Here is a 22,463-nt window from a genome sequence, read left to right on the forward strand (position 1 = left end):
AGCTATGTTCCCTGCCGGTCTGCCCCACTCCTCACAAACCCCATCGCTGCGCCCCTCCCACACACAGCCCAAACCCCCAAACAAACACACCTATTATTTAAGGGAATGTTCATTGCAGTGCACTGAAGTGCAAGCTTCAACTTCTTCCTACACTTTTATTTTAAAACTAAACCGTTCCGGAAAGGTTTTTTTTTAAAGTAAAAGTATAGGAACGGTGAAACAGAAAAATAAAAAGTATAGGAGAACCGCTCCCGACCGCTCCCGCCCACTTCAACTTCTGATCTGTAGGGCACTATGCACGGGTTATCACAAACTCGTTTGTTGCTGGCCGAATAGATGCGCTCCCATCTGAGTGGGTGAGAAAGTTGCAAGTGATCAGGCGGAGTACGTGTGGCCACGTGGGTGCCGTGCGATTGCCAGCGTGTTGGCGTGGCTGCTGTATGCTGCTTGCGAGGGAGACGCATCGCAGCAGAGTTTGTTGATAAATTGCCTAGGCAAATTAGGGTGGTCAGTAACACCCCTAGAATACTGAAGTACCAAAAGCCTGATTGGGGCTAAAGCCCAGACTTAAATGAACCTAGGAGGTCTACAGTGATTTGATGGTCCGAGCCTATATTTTTTATGTGTGGTTTATAAAAAAAGCTCTCAGCTACAAGCGTTGAGGTTCCTGGAAGCAACAGCCAATAAGGGAGAGGGTTGGCATGCGAGGGGAGCACTAGGGGGGCAGAAAAGGCACAAATGCCTAGGGGAGTGCAGGCAGTACAGTGAAATGCGAAAAACAATGCTGTGCAAGGCAAGCAGATTGATGTTTCTACACTACTTTTCTAGCTTCCATTTTGTGCTGGGTCCTACTGTTTTAAATAGCTCAAATAATGCACATATGTTGAATAAAAGAGGGACACACATTTTATTGTAAGGACATGATCAATTGGGATTCAAGTTGTTCAAGGGTTTGAAGCGGTACAGTTTCATAATGTGGCAACAGTTTTCCTTAGGAGGAAGGAGAGCGCGGATGGAAGAGGAGAGAAGATTTTGGAAGGGATAGGGGTGATGACATATTACAACAAGGCCTAGGGCGGATGATTGCCAGAGGAGCAGCATTTTATGGCAGTTTATTTTCAATTTACTGGTTGTCATTTTTTAAATACAAAGCCAATTTTGTTTCTCCAAGTCTGCCTATTCCACAACACTAAGTAATTTTGAGCTGTTAGCAGTCATTCCACTCTTGACAGCTAAAGTCTTCGATGGACAAACTCGTATGTATGCTCGATATTTGCAAAAGCTTTATTGTTAGGGTGACAAAAAAAATAATAAAGTGTACCAAAGCCAGCATGCTTTAGATATTTGGTGATTCAGTCATACAACTCTTACAGACAAACGTGACAGATAAGAGTTTATCATCTTCCCAAAATGCACTTTAATATGAAAAACCAGCAAAATCTCATTGGTGCCACTTCACATTATCTTTGGAGTTCTTTCGAATCAGCACACACATACACTGTGTTAAGCAATCACTTATATTCAAATACACAACATGAATTTTTTAAACTGTTGCAAAAATGATTGTTTTCCCTTCAGAAAAGTAAAGGTTAAAAATGATGCATCATGTTTCCTTACAGGTGGCACTAAAATGATGTCCAGAAGCAAGCACTAATTTCCCTCCCTGGCCCCACATGTCAGAGGTCTGTGGCCGCCCAAAAGGTGCAAGGATGAAATGGATCATAGAGAAGTTAAAATGGCAAAGGGTAAATCTGAATGCCCAAGTGCAGCAAGAAATCTTTGAAAGGATACCAAGGCCTTAGAAGAGCGAGAACAAAAACTGTGTGCCAAAGGTACACACATTTTCACAGCTGTAAAGGCATCCCGTAAAGATATCCATTCAGCCATCTTTACAGAAGCTGCTCGGTGCTAAGCAGGCAAATGGCATTCCTACTGGGTTTATCATGTGTCTTTGATGCACGCTCAGCACTACCAGGAGAACCCACTGGAAAGTATGTCACTCAATGCATATCTGTGATGCATAAAAGTAATCTTTACATTAATTATATTTTAAAAGACAAGGTTGAACTTTTACTGTGAAGCAGTACTTCAAACGACAGCAGAGCATCTATACCTATACCCACACATCTCAACATTTTACTATGTACTGTACAGTTCAACCAACTCTACAGAGTTAACACACAATTTAAATTACCTTAACCGCAAGCTGGCAAGACCCATAGCCTAAACCACACCCTCAAAGGTATTATCTGGAACGCCTGAGCCATTATTCAAATTGTACTCTTGGAGTGTTGGGTATTTCGAACAATTTGTTTAATGTGATTTAGTTTACGTAAACATTTTTTACATAAAAATTATCTAGAAAATTGTCAATATTTCAATCTTAGAACAGCAACAATAACAATACATATTATGTATATAGAAAAACATTCATAGTCATGAATATATAAATACATCTCATATGCACATCAATATCAGTGGGCTAAGATACCATCATAAAACAACAATAAAATAATTTAATATTTCATAATATTCATTTTGATGCTGGAAATGCCTTATGGCTGGACAGGGACCCCTTGTCCTCGTCCTACCACTTCTCTGTGTGTGTTTCTCTGTTTTCTGCCACACAGCTCTTCATGTCATCTTTTGGTGAACACCACCCGTGTGATACCCTTATGGCACCCATGAATGAGGGTACATCATTGTAGCAGTTATATATGTTTTTGGGCACCTGCATGTTACCCACAGAGCAGGGTATGGGCTGGTGGTAGCTACATGCTGGCTTGGCAGTTGCTCAGTGTCCTCTAGTTTTGGGACACCCAGGCCCTGCCATAGGAATCAATGGACTCCTGAAGAGAGAGAGTGTGAGTGTGAGTGTGTTTTCCCCCCTAACAAACTGACATGAGTTTAGTGTAGTGTGCTGAAAGGATGGGTACTTACCTCAATCCACATTCTTTATTATGGGTGCCTGGATAAAGTGAATGCCCTTCTGCACAATTGGCAGACTGAGCCTAGTTCAGCCAGAGTGAATGGGGGACAGATGTGTATATCTGGGGACCTCTCACCAATGCATTCAGAGGTTGAAGCTCAAGCAAGAAGCTGTTCCTTGAAGCCCAGCTGGAGGAGAAGTCCTCTCTGCAATTTCTTCACTGTAATCCAACAGCTGTTGTGTCTCCAAAGGACTGATCCAGTGCGGACCTGAAAAGGAAACCTCTGCCCGAGCTATGAGGGCCCATCGTGCAAACTGCTGTTCTTCATCCAAAGTGCCCTGGAAGCCAGTCCGGTGTGCCTGCCATTCAGAGAAGGGGTCTTTGTGAGTCCTGAAGAGGACTGCCCGGACATCTTGAGTTGAAGAAGTCCATTGGTGCCGCCCAGGGTCCGGAGGTGCGTTTCATGACTGCTGGAAGGCGTTGCTGTCTCCCGCCCAGAAGAGGGGGTACCCTGGCATAGTGCTGCTGCACAGCCGGAGCTGCAAAAGGTCAACACTGCCTTCGAGCAACATTTCAAGGAGCATCCTTGCCATCATCACGGACCTCTTTTTCCTGCCGGATAGAGATCACAGTCTCTGAGTGCAGAGGAAGGTCTGCCGGTGGGTTTCGCGCCCCCAGAAGCTAACAAAGATGTCCCAAGAGTCCAGATTTAGTGAGGGTCCATTGTCCACTCCAGTGGTCGAGTCCAGGTTGCCAAACGCCATCCACAGGTCTATGTTGTGGCAGCAGCACTGAGGAATCGAGTCAGAAAACAGCAATATTCCGAAACCGGACACCAAAAGTGACCTATTCACATGTCACCAAAGGATCCCAGGGGTCTTACTCTCATCTGCCAAGCCTTTAAGGAGTCCACAGCAAGTTTCATCTTCACAGGACTTCTACGGTCAGAGAAATCATCGACCAAAGAAGAGCACTGCAAACAGCAAAACTGATGCACTTCAGAAAGACTTGGTTCCATTTTTCTCATGGACTCAGCATCCCATTGGCATGGACTCAGCATCCCATTGGCTTCTTCTTCCAAGAGGGGTCCATCCTCTGAGGGAATAAAACCAAGAAACTCTGCCACTTCGCCTGCCAAGGCACCAAAGATACTCTGACGAGGAAGAGCATCTTCTAGCCTCAGGAGTCGTCCTGGGGTCCCAGATATGTCTTGGATCCTGTTCTCCTGTGGCCTCCCGGGTACTTTGGGGTGGTAGAATGTTTTAAAGAAAGCAGAAGGTTATTGAGCATTAGTGGAGTGGGCTGTAAAACAAAAAAGAAGTTACTCCCTAACTTTCCTGTTACAGGTTGCACGGGGAGGAAGGGATCTTCACACATAATTGTATATCTAGTCTAAAGAAAGCTTTCTACAACTGTTCACAACTAACCTGCCTTTCTTCCCTATTCTATGCAGATACACCTCATTTAAGAATTCACCGTCTGCAGTTAGTGCATCTATCACTGAGTTTAAGTGTTATGTAGTACCAAGTACAAAGTGTTATTTATATGTATATTTGTGGGTAGCAACATTATTTTATATAAAGAAGCTGTGTTATCACCTAACTGTGTGAACATAACTTTGTGGGGGCTTTTGGGGAAACACTGTACTTACCAGCCTGCATCACCTCCTGAAAGCTTAGGCTTGGCAGGGTAGAATAGGCGAGCTTGGCTGCTCGACCATTCTACCAAATTGAGAGACTTGTCCGGGGTGTTCTGTGCCTTCAGCCCACCAAAGAGGGTTTAGAAGTACAGATACCCCCTCCAGTTTTTACACTGGTGGTACAGCGATGGGATCACTGGTTTTAAGACACAGTGCTTAACCTAGCTACAACAAAATATCCACACTTCTTTATTGATTTAGAATTCCATTAGTGTATACTGATAACTACACTACAAACAATGGAAACTATTGCAAATGGTAAATTGAATAGGACCATCTTAGAGGCAGCTCTCCAGAGTGCTTGTGAAGTGAGGGAAATAGACCTTGAAGAAAAGTCTACAGCAGAGCTTATATTCTGTATGGATTACCAGATCGTGATACGATGAAAATGAAGAAGGCTTTGATGAGGACCTTGCCCCTGGGGAAGTCACCGTTGATACCAATGGGATTGCCGCCTCTCCTGACACTTCTATTGCAAAACCCAGCATTGCTCCTCAGGGCGATACCCTGAGACTTGAACATTTGAAATTGGAGCTACAGAGAGAACAGTTAGCCTTCCAATACAAGAAACTCGAGACTGAAGAGGAGTGAACGAGAGAGGAGTTGCAACAGCAAGTGATATTCAAAGACAAAGACACTGAAGCTGAAGGGACTCCTGCTAGAGAAAGGTAGTGTGGAGACTTCAGCAAAACCAGATGAGGGTGTCCGATCCCCAGCCACCAAGTTCATGAAAGATTTGGTTGGTATATATGTGGATGGTTCCAATATCCTCCAATGTATAGAAGCATTTGAGATGGCTTGTGGTATCCACCATGAGGACCATAGAGATTGGACTAAGTTTTTGTTAAGTAGAGTACCTCAGAGTGGTTATAAATGCTCTCTATAACCTTAATATCTTCTCCCCATGTTCTGAAGCTAGGTGGTCGGTCCTTACCGGTCCTTGTGTACGCAGATGATTCTGTTATGATGGCGCGTACCCAGAGAGCTCTGCAGGCCCTCATTTCTGAGTATGCTGACTTCATGGAGGGGCTAGATCTAAAGGTGAATGCAGATAAGTTGGTGGTGATGGCCTGTTGGCAGGGGACACGGAAGATCAAATTCAAGGATATGCACTGCAGGAGCAGTGTGTTCCCCAGGGTCAATTCTTTCGACCACCTTGGGGTGAGATGCTCTGCTAGCTTCTGCGCCACCGCCCACATAACTAAACAGGTGGTGCGGTTTAAGCAGGCTCTGGGTGGGGTCTCTAGGGCCAGGCCTATGTCTAGAGCTAGACCAATTGATCCATTGTTGCAACTGTACAAGGGCAAGGCTGTCTCGGTTGCCAGATTTGGGATGCAACTGTGGGGCTACTCTAATGTTAGTGCAGTTCAGACAGCGGAGAACCATTTCTTCAAGAGACTGCTGGGCTTGCCAGCTTCGGCTCCACATTATGGAGTATATGCAGAATTGGGCTGTATGCCGATTGAGGATGTGGTTTCTCTGCAGCCAGTATTGCACTGGCTTAGTCTATCGGGCAATGGGAGAGCTACACTTACCCACAAACTGATGATCTCCCTGATTGACAAGGACTTGAGAGGGAGAGTCCCATGGCTGTCTCATATTAAGAAACAGCTGATGGCGGCTAATATTACGCATCTGTACCCACCTTGTGGTATGCTCTCTTGTGGAGAGATAAACCGATGGACTGCCCATTTTTATGAGTTTGTGAATGCGAACAGAGAAAGTACAGAATTATTGAAACCCAAGAACCAAGGGCTAATGACAATCCTGCCAATGGTTGTTCAGAGCCATCTGCTGTGGGCAAAGTTCCTAGCAGATCGCGTACTGCTATCCAGGGTACGGTTTAATTGTATCCCTCTATGGGCAGTGGTGGCAGCCTGGTCTGGGGGGGAGGGGTGCCCACTGGTCCTGCCCCGTGTGTGAGGTGCCCCTCGAAGACTTGGCCCATCTGGTATTTTTTTGTCCTGCCTATGTGAGAGCTAGAGGCTTGTTCTTATGACCCGGATTGCAGGAATTGGGTTTTGCACAATATCGGCCTGCCCTAATATACCTGCTGTGTGCGGACTCACCACGTGTGGGCTGGTCTTTGCTTTCATATCTGCAATCAGCACTTTATCTGCAGAAACAAATTCTAAGTATATGAAATGAGATTATGCACAACTATTAACGATCTGGGGTCTGTGTTTTTTGGTGGCTATTTGTGATGTTTTATGTTGTATTTTACTGTGTTACAATGTAAATGTATTTTGCACTGTGTTTATGGAATGTTCTGTGCATATCCGAAATAAACAAATGATGATGATGATGGTTAAAACTGTATCCTGAAACTGAGTGTGGAAGAAAGAAGCCAGTATGAATGCATGAAAGCAGCTTTGGTTGCCAAGTTTGGCAAGACACCTGCCCAGTACCTTAAGATGTTCAGAGATTATAAGAAGAGAGAGAATATGTCAAGTGCTGCACATATGAAAATGATGGGTGGGTGGTTACAACGTGAAGTCTTTTGTTGAATTGGCTCACCTCCTGGGGCTTGTTCCCCAGAGCTGCGTCAGTACATTGCTGACCAGGATATCTTGGATCCCTTTAAGTTGGCTAAGTGGGTCTCCCACAGGGTGTCCCCTAAGGATCCTGGTGGGAAGGAAAGGGGCCAATTATAAGGCTAAATCGTCCAAGAAGCAGTCACATCTGAATACATCTAAACATTTCCCCTCTAAGGTCCAGAAATCTAGTGGAGATAATTCTCATGGGGGTGGGACTAAGAGTAGTGGTGCTCCTGCTGCAAAGCAGGCTCCCAGTGGATCCAGTTCATTCCCTGGCATTCCTGGCACCTGTTGGGACTGTGGGGCCATCCCAGATGTAAAGGTAAGGCACTTGGCATCCAGGCTGTCAGCCTGACCTACCCTTACTCTATACCCGAGGTGGGGGCCACGATCCTCCCCTCCTCTCCAGGAATCACCTTTGGTGAACCTGTAGAGATTTCCTTAGCGTCCCTTGGGGCATGTGACCAGTACTCCGAAGTACTGGCTACTATCCCACAGAATACTAGAAGGTTTCTGAGAAATGGTCTCATAAATGGCCAGCCTCCCACTGGTTTAAGGGGCACGGGGGCTAGCATGACAGCGGTGGACAAGACCCTGCCCAGGCCAGTGGTGTCAAGTGTTCAGAATTCTGGAGCCAGGCCCATTTGCTCTGACTTTTTTACAAACGAGCATTTCAATGTGATGAAGTCTGTGTTCAAATTCAGATGCCAACCAATTACATCCACATTAGTTACAGCTGCAGCAAATCTTTTTGCTGCTGTTTTTCTTCGTGGCGACACCAAGCAATGTCAACAAAGGACATCTAGGATTACAGATAGACTTTATATAAAAAGGATGCCTTGTTTGGCATAATATTACATCTCGATGAAATGAGGCAGAGTTCTTGCCTTAGTACAGCCAAGGCTGGTAAACCCAAGCAAACCCTTGCCCAAGTCAAGTCCCATAAGGTTAGTCAATGCTTCAAGCCCATAGATTATTGCGTGGCAGAAACACTGCCTGCATAGACGCAGAATTTCATCCAAGCTAAGCTGTCTGATTACCAAACGTTGATATAGTCTGCATTAGAAATGCAGCATTCCTTATCTTACTTGACACACATTCATCGTAAGCAAATGTGCAATCAATATCAATACCAAGATGCCCATAACTGTATTCTAAAGGGCCTTCAGGTGAAATAAATCGGATTTTATTCAACTTCTTTTTACCAAAATATACATTCCTGGTTTTTGCACTATTGAGTGTTCAACTATTTTTGCCTGAATATCGCCACCATTCGCCAATAGACCCCTTGAGTCCAGAATAGTTGTGGTTGAAAACAACAAAATCATCCCCATAGAGAAGACTGGTAATATGTGTGGATCCAACTTTGGGTGGGCTACCGGAGAACCGTTTTAAGCACTTAGTGATATCCACAATGTACAAATTGAACAGCAGGGGGGAGGGGTCGAGACACACCCCTGCTTAACACCAACATTGGTTTGTATCGGACTGGTCATGGACCTCCCGCTGCCCAATCGCACCTGCACACTCGCATCTCTGTATATCCAGAGGGCAACCATATGCAGCGAATTTAGAGCAAAAGTTCCCTCTATTCGCAGAATCGAACGCTGCTTTACCATCAACAAAAAGGACATGCCACCCAAGAGCATCGCTTTCATTCTGACAATCAAAAGATCTATCAGTCTCATATTATGAGAGGTTGAAGAACCAGATCTGAATCCTGTTTGAAAGACATCTAATATCGCAGCTCTATTTATCCATTCAGTAAGTTCATCGAGCAAAAAAGGTGCAAATAGTTTTCACCTGCTCTTTAACATAGGCAATTAGACGGATCGGTACGCAAGCTCTTTTTAAAAAACGGGTATAAGAATTGCCTTACACCAAGTTGTAGGTATACACCTTAAATCAATTACCTTAGTAAATAGAATGTCAAGCATACAGGACCAAGAGTCAGTCGCTTCTTAATACAACATTGGCTAGTCCGTTTGGGCCAGGGGCCTTTGAATTTAAGAGTCTTTCCAAGGATCTCTTCTCTTGCCACTTGCATCGTTAAACCTTTACTATCATAATATAAAAAGGTGCTATTATCTTCCAATTCACCTTGGTAGTAATTACGCTGGATAGGTTTCTTCCAAAGGGATTCACAGACAGGCTTAATAACCAGCTTGCCCCCCCCCCTTTGCAGTCCCCAATAATTGCCAAATACTCTGCGCGTTTCTAGTATTCAATGCTGTGATCATTGTTTGCCACGTGAAGTTCTGCCGGACATGCGCCACCACTTGATCCAGTTATATCATTGATTATTAATTCTTATTCATATTAGTTGCCAAGTGATATTACTGGATTTAGTTAGGCAACGTATATCCTGCCGCATCCGTCGCTTTGCATCTCTTATTTTACTATCGTAATTTGCTGAAGATTTTGCCTCATGCAATATATGGTTGGGTCCTTGCACAGCTACCACCGTCGTAAATTCCAAAACCCAATTTTCAATTTCATCTGCATCCATTTGGCATACGTTCTCTATCCACTCACAGTTTCAAACCCATAATATAGCTGGTAGATTTATCAATATTTCTAGAAGATCATCTGCTACAGGAATTAGCATGTTGCACACTTATAACACCTAATCTAACTTTTGTGGTCGAATTTTACAATTGCAACTCATGGTGAATGTGGCGTGATCACTTAAATTGTTGAGTCTAATTAATACACGCAATATGAGGCATCATGATTCTATTAACAAAAAAGTTATCAATTGCACAAACAGCAATGATGCAAACACTATGCACCACCTCATTTGTTATAAAAAGGTGCCTGCATTGTGCAGCTATGAGGAATGTGGTTGCTTCTCACACTTGAATGTTCAAGGTCGCCGTTCGCCATTAACATTTTAGACCAGTGTAGGTGCTTCTCAGAGTGACAGCAGGCAATTTGTGAGCTAAACCAGATATTAGCATTGAAACCAAACTTCCTCATTCCAGCTTTCTCTCACTTGTGTCCAGTTGGCAGGCAGTGTATGTTCTCATCACTTCATCTAAAAGATGGTTTTCGTACTTAAATCGAAAGTAGACAATTAGCCATTACAATTACCTCTAGGGCACTCAACTGTAGAAGACACTGCCTTCTCCAAATCTTGGGCAGCAGAGGTTTGAACACACTCTTTCAACTAACATGACATAGAAAATGACCGACTCGAACTAATGGAGAGGAAGCAATAACTTTCTAATCCCTGCAACCCTAAAAACACCCTCATAATGTTATGGAGCAAAATTGGGGGACACAATGGGGGTGAAGGGGTGTAGTTTGCACAACGCGGACAGAGTTTGTTGAAGGGGCGGAATCTGGTGAAGGAGCAGAGTCTGGCAGAGGTGGAGTAAAGTTGGGGGAATGGGGGCGCATGCGCTTATTTGGGCTTAGGGTAGCAGAAGCCCTAGATATGCACCTGGGTACAGGAGCGCATATGGTTTTGGAAGGATGATCGGAGGAAAGGCAAGGGTATATTGACAATGTAAACAAACCGAGAGGGCAAATCACTTTATCAGCAAAACTTGGTGATCAGGGTTTTTCCAGCCAGGGACATACACCCTAAACACACAACTCCAACAACAGACAACTTAAAAAAACATGGAACATTTGTCCCAACAATTCATCATGGTTGTAGTTCTCCCCCGGTGTCCCGCCTATCGAGGGCCCTGTCAATCTCGCACACAGAGCCCTTTGCCACTGCCTTGAGAGGTGCTTGTGGACACTGATCAGGAGGGTGGAGGAATAATGTCACTTTCAGCTCCATATCCTAGTGGGGTGGGGGGTTATATGGGTAAGAATGGGTTCCTGTTTTGTTAAGGCAGAGTAATGCCAGGCTTAACCGAATAAAGACTGGGACGAAGAACAGCCTGTAGTGGGGGTTAGCAGGAAGTAAGACTTCGGCGGGACGAGAGCCTACCACCCCAGCATCCGAGGTCTGATCGTATATACGCTGCAGCCTGCCCACCGAGCTCAGTGGCAGGTGTTGCGGGCTTTTCATCAGGGGTTGTGCCACTTCCGTTTCCGGCAGCGCGCGAGAGCAGGTCATTGTAACTCGTTTCACATGTTGCAAAGCGTCCGTCACCGAGATAATTGGCGACTTGTGCTCTGCCTCTTAATTTTACTGTGGCTCAGATGCCTTTCCTTGATGCAGGGGTCTCGCTTAGAATCATCACCCTCGCGTGTCCAAGTCGGTCCTCCCAAATGAGCTTTCCCCAAAGGCCCCCACCATAGGTCCCCTTTACTCTACCCACGCGGATGGGCCTCCTTAGCTCCCCTCGATCATACACCATTCCTGGGAACCTCTTCCATCTGATCACTGGATGGCCTGTGCCCTGTGCATGGGATCTTCCTAGAATCCACTTTTCGTCTGCAGCCCACCACATGCGGCTTTCCTCTCAAACCACCTGCCCCTTTACCCCCTCCCCCATTCATACGCCCACCCTCTGTCCATCTATAGTGCTTCATGGGTGCTCCCTTTATGAAGCACTATATATAGGTCACATTCCCATCATCCCTCAGGATTCCCTCTGCCCACACTGGGCGTCTACTAGCGCCCCTTCGGCTTCCTCTCCTTAGGTTCCCCCTTAACCCCGTACCTCTGCTGCCCACACTGCGTGTGCTGTAGTTAGCTGCACCCCGCTGCCTCATCTTCTGGTCACACCCTATGCAATCAGATACATATCCATGGCTGTCTAGGGCGTCCCCCTCCCTCAAATGATAAACATTTAAATGTTCCTCCCTGGTAGCCCCGAATCCTGCACCCCAGACCACCACAGGTCACCGCGTGTCAGCATTGCATGCAGTGCAGTTTTCTTCGCATTCTGTCATTTGCAGTTCTGTTGCAAGTGCAGCTCTACAAGTACCAGAATGCTCAGCGTCTAGCCCGATTGGTGAGAGAATAACGCACGCGATTGGGCAGCTTCAGATCTCTGCACTGCCATCCGTTGGTACCCCTACCTCCCAGCCCCGTGCTTCTGGGACAGGCCCTACTCACCGGTGTCTGGGGTGTCGCCGCGGCCCCCGCCGCCCCCACCTCCTCCTCTGCCATCTGCATTTCCTGGTCTAGGGGCTCAGGCTTCCTCAGCCCTTCGCCCCATTGTTCTGGCGGCAGCTTCATCGGGGGAGCCCTCTACGGCCCATTCCGGCCTCAGGAGCCGAGCCGCCGGGGTCAAGGGGGCAAGCAGTGGCCAGCCAGGCACTCACTGTGAGGCCAGAAGACTCAGCCGGCGAGCAGCCACCCCGTCCGTCTGCCTGCAGCTCCCTCCCAGCACAGCAGCCAGACAGCGCTTACCTGCGGCCAGGTGGGAGGAGGGCTCCACCCTTTCCTATTATGTCAGCAGGGTGTCTCCACAGTAACCGCGGCCTCAATAAACCAGAACTGTCAGCCGTGTAACAAGAGGGAACCACGGCCGTGTGTGTCTCAGGGCTGGCCCGGTGCCATGTGGAGGCACGCCCTCTGCATAACACCGGCAGCGGGAAACACAAGCACCTTGCTTCTCAAGCCAAGGGGGGGCCGTTGCTTTCCTTGAAACACTATCATTTCAGTGCTGCGCGGTCCCACTATTATCTATTCGGAGACGCTGTCTGCATTTATAATTATATTTGCCAGATGTACTAACATCCTGTGTGACAAGTCGCGGCTTGTGAGCTTTTATTTTGCATTCTGGGATTTGCAGTTTTGCTTGTAGCAGTCAGTACCTTCCGAGCTCTCAAGTTTCCCCCTGCCTTGCTTGAGAAGGCCATCCTCTCTCATCCGCTTACGTTTTATCATTTTGAATTCTTGGACTTGTAGTTTGTTCGTATTAGGAAAATTACAAGTTGCCTATGGCGCGGCCCCAAAGGGGCTGAGGGCGCCAGGGCTTAACATGGCGCAGGGGCCCAGCCCGCCGACTTCTTGTTTGGGAAGGCGCAGGAAGCAGGGGCCACGAAGGGGGTAACAGGGTCATAAAGAGAGGCGGGCAGGAAAGGGGGGGGAAATGCCCTCTTCACAGGGATGTCACTGGATTGGAGGGCGAAGGGCTCTTCGCACCTCATTAGGTGACATCAGAGGCCCCTTGGAGGCCTCTCTATGTAGGTGCTGTGCAGGGGGAGCAGTCCCTTTCCACGGGCGGTTCCACAGGAACAGTGGCACAGAAAAGGCGGAGGTGGCTTACCCCTGCAGGGCTGCCCGCTGCAGAAGTGCGTCTTTGCTGTTCGGGTACTGCGAGGCAGACCGTGTCCCATGCCGGAGGAGAGCAACTGATGAGGTGGTGAAGCGGTGTCGGCACGTGTGTTCCGCTATCATGCATCTTACTGGTCAGATAGCACAGCAAGCTAAGCGCTTCATCCCTCATATCTGTGTGCATCCTGCTGTGGCAGGTTCCAATCACGGCAGGGTCAGCTCAGCCTTTCATGCTTCCGAGGTCGATAAAATGAGAACCACTCTGTGGAATTATAATGTCTTCTGGTATTTCAGTGCTCTGAGACCTATGGGTGTGTAACGCTATATAAGAAATACATTATTATTGATAGGACAACCAGCAAAAAGAACAAGGGCGTGCAGGTGGTCCCGTCACGGGAAGAATCCCCTCCACGGCAAAGCCGTGTTCCAGGGATCAGAGCAGTAAGCAAGTGTCTGTATATCTCACGTGGGGAATGGAAGCTGGCGTTAGAGGAAAAGACCCTCGAACGTCAGCAGGCGTGGCGGCCATTCTGGTTGGGGAAATCAATAATAGTACGAACATGACATTTCTGCATGGGGAGAGCAGTGCAGCATTAATGCGAATGCAGCTCCTAGGGTACTCTGAGATAAAAGCGCATATGATGGTTGATAATGGTGTAGACTTTTTACATATATTAAAATGAGAATAGGGTGTACATTGAGTATAAAGCAATAGAACGTGGCAGAGCCTATAACATTGGCACAAAAGAAAACAATAACAAAACTTGACCATTAATTTCAAGAGCAGATGAGCCGATTCAGCAAGCAAGGAAGAAAGTGGAGAGATGGCGATATCCCTAGTCGATTTCAGAGATGTTTTTTTGATAACTTCCACAGTGTTTATAAAGGCTTCCAGAAGTGGGTGTCTATGTGAATCTCTGACGTGTTTGTTCTCGCCCACCAGGCCTATATGTCAATAAGTGGGTTGCAATGACAAACTACAAATTGTACTGCTGCGGTCTAGGAACTGTCTGCATAAATCTGCGATATTGTCCAGAGTCACTTGGGAATTTGTCACGAATGGCGCAAAACATACAGGCAGGTATCACTCGTAGAACACAGAGTCCCAGTCTTTCATGAATCAACAATGTAAACGCAAGATAGGCCACAAGCCTGTACCACCTGTGGAAGAGATACATAGTTTACTTATGTAAATAAACCCAATAATTGCATGTATTATGTTTTAAATACCTTTTTAAATGTAAGACATTGTGATGCTTTGAAAAGCACATTTACGTGGAAAGTACCAAGAGTGCATGGGATATCTACTGGGGATCAATTGAAAATGTGAACGCCCATTCGATGAAAAACAGTTTGGGATTCGGTTAAAAAAAGCTTTTTACATCTAAGTGAATGAAAGCTAATTGTTTGGACGCTGAAATGTTAACTGCCTCGGTTGTCAAACATACAACATATATTAAGTGAATTTACTTGTTACTTGGATTATGCGGGGATACTGCATATCAAAGTTTGTGCATAAGGACCATCATCATTCGAAACACGGATCTTGTAAGGCAGGCGGCCCTCAAGTCATGCAGCTCGGTAACACACAGCGGTGGTGTGTCATCTTCGGCAATGTAGGCCAAGCAGCCCGAGTTTTCTTGGCAGCAGCAGTTCTCCAGCACACTTGGCATAACCTCACACCAATAGAGGGCAAACCAGGTGGAAACGTCTTCCATGCGACTTGGTTCAGGCTCCGGTGATTGATCGTCACAATTAGCATCTGATTCCCCATGGTCTCGACTTTTTTCTCTTACACGGATTTCCTCTTCTGAATATTCAGACTCGTACATGTAGGGCTGAATGTTGGCCATAGTTCCTGAATATTATAGAAGTACAGAATTAAAAGTGAAATAAATAGAAATGTTTTTGTTTGTATACATTAACGAAATTAGGTTTCACATTAAAATTCAATGTCAACTAAAAACAAGCAAGAAAATAGCCAAGTTGGAAAAAACAAATGTGCAAAGGCAAGATTAATCGGGAAAAAATGGAAAAGTTTGCAAGAACATGCCATGTTAAAGTATAATTTAGATAAAGTTTGGTGAACACATTTGTACATAATATAAGAACTTATTAAATAAAAAGCGACTATTGAGTTCATTATTTTTGGCAGCCTAAACACCTGTTGTAAGTGTGTGGTGTACTTGGCAGATGGCTGAACAGAGCACAAACAAGTCTGGTAGACTCGAAAAAAGAAATAAACTGTCACGAAGGAAAAATGATCTCCAATGGTGTGTGATCAGAAACGGTTTGTTTACGTTTATGGAGGAAAGAGGCGTCTTGGCATTTCCATGGAGACATGTCAATAGATGGCGCACACAGAACGTTCACATGAGTCGTGCGTTGGCGTTGTGCGCAACGGGGTAAGCGTCTAATGATGTCAGCATGAGGGGCCGTTGATATGATTATGTGCCGCGGGGGCACTTGAAGTTAGGGCAATGGATCAATGGATAAGATTTACACAAGATGGCGTTGCCGAGGTAGGCATTTGCATTAAAGTGAGGAAAACTAAGATAAGGTGCATAGGAGTTTTTTGTTAAGATGCATCGATGTAGATCAAAAATACATGCTTGATCGATTGGGACAATAACATTTCTGAGCGAACTACCCCTTTAAGGGGAATACAGCAGCAAGCGTGCAACTACATGCCGGGCACGGTGGTGGGCCAGCCTAAGAGGGTGAGCATGGTAGCATGCTCTTCCCCATCACAGGGTATTAAAACTATTTTAGTTTGTATTCCAGAAAAATGTGGATTACATCTCGGGAACAATCAGGACATGTGGGCATATTGACATCAGCACTAGGAAGGCCCTTCCAATCAGAAGAAGTTAATAAAGGAAGGCAGAAATGGAAAAGCTGAAAGCAAAGAGGAAGAGGGCATGAAGATTGAGGCTGCTGTGGTCACTGAGAGAGCCGGAGGGCTGAAGGACAATGAATAACAATGATAAGATGGAGGACCTGCTGAGGAGGATCAGAGCGGCCATGAAAGAAAGGAGTGTTGACTGACTGAATTCTCAAGGTACAGCGAAGGAAGAGTTGGATCACAATGACATATTGGCATTAGAAGATAAAGAAGGGGAGGATTGCATCCCAGACACGCAGCCGCAGCGGGCAGAAAAAGAAGTGAGTCTGTCGACAAGTGGGCGGTCGCAGCCCAAGACCAAGAAGAGCGAGGGCACGGGAGAGTATTCTAAGGTGCCAGACAGACTAGAGGCAGCTCTAACAAAAAAGGGCTTGGAAGAAGAGGAAGACCCGCCACCACCCAAAAGGCCTGAAGGAGGGAGGAAATCATCGGCGAAGGCGGCAGAGGCGAATGGTGAGAGGAAAATGCCGAAGTAGAGGCAGCAGACGAGTGCGAGAGTAAAGAAGCCGCTGGGAGCCTCAAGAGCAGCAGCTGAGAATGACGCATTGGGTGAGAAGATAGCAAAATTGTTGAATTGCATGTTAAAAAAGCGCTGCAAAGGTTGCATGAAAAGTTGGGCGTTGATAATGTTAATTCCTGTCAAGATAACTATGGCTTCCAAGCAGGGACAAGTAAAGGCAATGCTAACATAGCACTGCATGAAGAAAAGCGTGTCTCTAAAGTGAGAAGTGAACTAGTAGCAATGGGAAAGGTTGTGTAAGCGCAAGACAAAGAGGAATCAAGCAGTCTGCTTCAAGAAAGGAGCGGAGCTACTGCAATGAGGAGTCTAGACCAAGGAAGAGGGATGCACCTGTTCCTTTGCAAGCATGTTTCCCAGGGGAGCCTTGGGGGCTCAAGAGGATGGGCCACCAAGTGGAAGACAGGCACAGGGACAAGCTGGCTTCAGCAGTAGGGGCCATAAGGGAACCAGAGTGCACACCTGTAAAGACTGGTAGGGGGTGTCTGTACTTCTGCTCTCTATATGGTAGAGGAGAGGCACAGAAGACCCCAGACAAGATTCTCTATAAGGTAGCAATGGACGAGCAATCAAGCCCTAGCTTCTCAGGAGGTGATGCGGGCTGGTTCTTAAGTACAGTGTAGTCCCCGAACCCCCACAAAGGAATGTCCACACACTGTATTACTGAAAACACAGTCTTTATATAATTAATATTCAAAGGTATGTACACGATCACAATAACGCACTTTGTACTCGGAAGTCAATAATGATAAATATATACAATTCTAAAGTGGTACACCTAATGTTATCGAATCTCATTAAAGTGCATCAACTGTACGGTTAAAAAGTCACACAGATTAATAACGAGGAAACCAGCAATAGAGATAGGCAGGAATGTAAGATGGTTGAAACAATAGGCAGAATGCTGACCCCTACCGCTAGGCACAGTTCTGTGTGGAGATCCCCCACCTGGGCAACCTGTAAAATAAGGATACATCGCACAAGCCCAGTCCATATGTTCAATAGTCTCACTTCTTCCTATTAAGGTTTGACCCCCCCAAAGTACCTGGTGGAGTAGAGTTCTCTGACGATGCGCCGACCGATCCTTCTTGAGTGCCTCCCTTTCAGGCGGGAGCCACGGATCGTCGAGAGGTGTCAGGGAACTTGGCGTTCGGTGTCGGGGAATCGACGGCCCTTCTTGAGTGCCCTCCCTTTAAGGCGGGAGTCACGGGTCGTCGAACGTCTGACGGTGAACAGGGTGAACTACGGCAGGGAAGTGACAGCTTCGCTCCTAGCGGTGCTCGTCGACGACGGAGCGTTGGCGTCCTGCAAGGAGGAGGCGTGTGGGGCACCTCGGTGACGATAGTTCTGGACCGCAAAGAGATGATGAAGAACTGTGGCCCAGCAAGGGCGTCGAGTCGTCGGCGTCTCTGTGGTCCTTAGGTGGCGGGAAAACCACCGGTGGATGCTCCTCGCGCGTCAACGGCCGGGTCTTCCCCAGCGGGAGACAAGCGGATGACGATGCAGACGAGAGCGTCCGATGATCAATGGAAGTTCTTAGGCAAACGGGATAACGGCGGGTCCGGTCGGCGACGGCGGTCGTCGACAGTGGCGGACAACAGTCCCGAGTGCTTCTCCTTGGAGTTCCGCAGCAGTCCCCGTATCGGGTCGGCAGCCTGTCGAAGGTCTGTCTACCAGGGAGCGTTGGCAAAGGTCAGCTGTGCACGATGGTCCCTCGTAGCTCGGGAAGAGGGCGCCTTACCAGGTCCTCTCTGGGTCAGTCCTTGAAAACACAGCAGCTTTCAGATTGTGAAGGAGAGCCACGGCACTTCTTCTCGTCCAGCAGGGTTTCAAGGTCAAGCGTCAGTTACTCCAGTTACTCGTCGTAGTGGACTTCAGCTTCTGAACACGATCCCTAGCAGTGAGAGGTCCCCAGATATACTGTTGAACTCCCATTCATTCCGCTGGGTCACACTCAAGCATCCAATCACGACTACGGGCATTCATGCAGGCAGGCAGCCAATCAGGCACACGGGGTATTCAGGCCATTCACTTCTCTCCAGACACTCACAACAAGTTATGTGTATTGGGACAAGTACCGAGCCATTCAAAACTCCAAGCTGCATTCATACCGGTTTCGGGCAGGGCTGTCTCAGTCATTGTGTTAACCACCAGATACTAGATATCCACAACACAGAATGCATATTCGTCACACACTCTATTCACCCGGGTCCCACCCACAGGAGGTACCCACAACATACATCACCGGGAAGGCTCCAGCTAGTCTGGCCGGGCCTTCACAACAACACCATATATGGCACTTCCACTCAACAGCCAGTCAGCGGGAAGGGACAGAGTCAGGGCTTCCCAGGACTTTGGGAAAACAAGGTAATGGGTAATAGAAAGCAAGAGGCCACAGGGGCCATCTTGTTTTCCATCAGGAATCAACTGATCCCAATGGCAGGGCCGGGGTATCCCAAAATGGAGGATACTCCGCGCACCTGTCAACTTCAGCATGGAGCTGCCACCAGCCCATACCCTGCTCTGCGGGCCACCCACAGGTGCCCAAAAACATACACTAGGGGCACAGGGTTGTACCCCCACCCATGGGTGCCATAAGGGTATCCCACGGGTCCGTTCACCAAACCAAAAGAGGGAGAGCTGCACCGCCAGGAGTATCACATGAACACCTGCGCGGAAAACACGACAGAACACACGATAAAAAGCAGTAAAGGACAAGGATACGGAGGCCCTGTCCCTCCGATGCATTTCCAGCATCACAACACCTATGGCCACAAGAGCAGCAGGCCTGGTATGGCACATACCTATAGGACTCAAAGTGAAGATATGGAGAAGGTGTTTATCGCTATGTTTACTTTGCTGGAGCAGCTCGGTTTGGACATAGTGAAAGAGGCCAAGAAGTAGGATGGTAGGAGAGACGGCAGGAAGAAGGTAAGGAAGGAGGGGAACATAATGAATTGGCTGTATGAATTCAGGAGGTATATCTCAAAAGTGGTGAGACGCCACTGCACTGATAACATACGAGCAGCACACTCACGAGGCTCACAAAGAGTGTGGGGGTGATGCATGGCTCAAATATGATGGTTTCAGGCTAACGATGCAAATGTATCCCAGCATGAATTGGGATGACTTTGACGTGTCAGGGCACATGCACTGAATGATATCTATCCAGTAATGGTTCAGGGGTGGAACAGCATCCATTTAGGAGGCATTACCCGAGTTGGATGTGCTGGAGTTACCATAGCAGTGAAAGAGGAAGGCGCCCATTTAGGCAGGGGGTGGTGCCTGGTCCAGAAGTTATAGATCAGGGAAAAACACCACCTGCTGGAAATAAAAATAAAATACAAAAGGGAACTGCACTTGGGGAGCCAATTGCAAGTCCAGGCACACGTGCAGCAAATGCGACAGAGACCACACAGGCACTGAGTGTGGGATTAAGGAGAAGAAGGTCCTGAAACAGAGGGAGCCAACAAAGCTAAAGGGGGGGACGGAGCTAGGTTGATTGAAACAGCCCCGAATCAAGCTGGAGATATTGCGGACGCTTCTTAACACATGCCATGACAAAATGGCAGCCAAGGCACCCTTAAAAGGTTTCGCAGATGGGTTCAAGATACCGATCCGCAAAGTCGTTAGCAAGTCGGTCCCCAGAAATGTGAAATCAGCAATCCAGATATAGTGGAGCTAAAGATTCAAAAGAGAAAATGCTAGGCAGGATAGAGGGGCCATTCGAAGCGGCCCTGTTTGAGGAATTTGTGGTATCTCCCATAGGGGTGTTTTCAAAGTAGGAAGAACAGCGTTTCAGACTAATTTACCATCTGTCATACCCCAGGGATCCTCCATAAACTGAGGGCTAGATCCAGGGCAGTGTTCAGTGGGATATTCGTCTTTTGACAAAGCATTTGACCTTGTGAAGCAAGCAGGCAGAAAACCTCTGTTGGTGAATGTGGGCATTGAGTCCACATTCCGACTATTGCCAGTCCATCCTGAGAGCTTCTGGTTGGTGGGGCTACAGCTTCAAGACAAGCTGTACTTTGACAAATGCATGGCTATGGGCCGCGCAATCTCGTGCCACTGCTTTGAGCTACTCAGCACCTTCATTGAGTGGGCAGTGGGAAAGCGATACTCGGGCTAAAGTGGCACACTATCTAGATGACTTTCTGTTTGTGGGGAAGGTAGGTGAGGAAGGATGCGAGGCAGCACTAAGTGCATTTGAGCAATTGGCAGAAGAGCTAGGTGTCCCACTGGCCCAAGATAAAATGGTTAGACCAACAACAAAACAGACATTCCTCGGTATTGAAATCGACTCCATAGAAGGTCTCTGCATGCTCCCCGTGGAGAAGGTAGAGCAATTCATGGAGGCTTTGCAGGCCATGTGTAAGAAAGAGAAAGAAACGTAAGCAGAACTGCAGACATTGGTGGGCAACTTAACTTTGAATGGAGGGTCATCCCGGCTGGTGTTTGCGAGAAGGCCTGCTCGAAACACAGTGGGGTTGACGAAGGTGCATCACCACGTGCTCTTGGGGGCGGGAGTGAAGAAAGACCTGCAGTTTTGAGAACGGTTCCTGGAATCCTTTAATGGGGTGTCGGTATGGAGGGATTCACGGCAGTCTAGCGAAGTGATAGAGCTTTTCACAGATGCTTCAGGAAGTGTGGGATTTGAAGCATTTTTGGCAGGAAGTTGGTGCGCGAGGGCTTGGCCAGGGGCATGGAAAGATCAAAACGGCAACGTAACATTCCTAGAGCTTTTTCCCATTGCAATTAGTTTGTAATCTGGCAGGAGAGGATGGCCAATAAAAAGATCACACTTTGGTGCGATAACCAAGCAGTAGTGCGGGTGGTGAATAATAGATCAGCATATTTTCCGATGGTGCTTGCCTGCTAAGTTTCTTGACACTTGCATGGCTGAGAGTGAACGCAGATGTTAGGGCATGGGATATTCCAGGTGTACAGAACAGCATAGCTGACGCTTTGTCTAACTTGCAGTGGCAAAAGATTCAGTCAGCTTGCACTGGCGGCAGAAGAGATGTCAGCAATGCCAGACTGGCTCGTGGGGATAGCGAGGATGTTGTAGGGACACTTGTAGAGAATTTGTTGGCCCCAGGTACGTTGCAGAGTTACAAGTGTCATTTTGATAACTTACTGGCAATAACGAAGCCCAGTGGAACAATTCAAGGGCAGGACGTAAAATTCATAAGAGGCCTACTAGGCAAAGAAGAGAAGGGCACGAGCGGCAACAAGCTTAGCAGCAGTGGCATTCTTCAGCAGAACCAGAGGAGTCAAGGACCCCACAAAAAGCAAGGTTATAAAGGCAGCCATGAAAGTTTGGTGGAGGGTGGAAGGCAGGGAGCCAGATCACATGTGCCCCATTATGTTCCAAGACCTGACAGGACTGATGAGCAAGTTTGCACTCATATGCAAAGGTACATATGAGATAAAACTATTCAGAGCAGCGTTCGGCGTGGCGTTTTTGGGGTCTTTAGGGTTAGCAAGCTGGCCGCGGCAAACAAGGCAGGTGATGACCAAGGGGGCCTCAGAGAGACTGACATAGAATTGCAAGAACCGGAGTTGAGGATATTACAGAGAAGGTCAAAGACGGATCAGGCAGGTAAAGGGCAATGGTTCCGGCTACACTGTATACGAGATGTCAGCCGCTGCCCAGTGTGTTTTCTAAGTAATCTTATGGTC

At 47.2% G+C, this 22,463-nt stretch overlaps 1 protein-coding gene across 1 annotated transcript in view; it reads right to left on the bottom strand.

Moving 5' to 3' along the window:
- Positions 1 to 12,538, bottom strand: part of LOC138528581 (sodium-dependent proline transporter-like) — a 285,454-nt gene extending 272,916 nt beyond the window's left edge. Inside the window, exon 1 of the mRNA XM_069640352.1 lies at positions 12,190 to 12,538. Within this exon, the coding sequence (XP_069496453.1) occupies positions 12,190 to 12,312 (123 nt within the window). The 5' untranslated portion in view covers positions 12,313 to 12,538. The remainder of the gene's footprint in view (positions 1 to 12,189) is intronic.
- Between the last annotated feature and the right edge of the window lie 9,925 nt (positions 12,539 to 22,463).

The sequence above is a fragment of the Ambystoma mexicanum genome, chromosome 7q (genome assembly GCF_040938575.1).
Source record: "Ambystoma mexicanum isolate Mex_15411 chromosome 7q, UKY_AmexF1_1, whole genome shotgun sequence".
NCBI lineage: Eukaryota > Metazoa > Chordata > Amphibia > Caudata > Ambystomatidae > Ambystoma > Ambystoma mexicanum.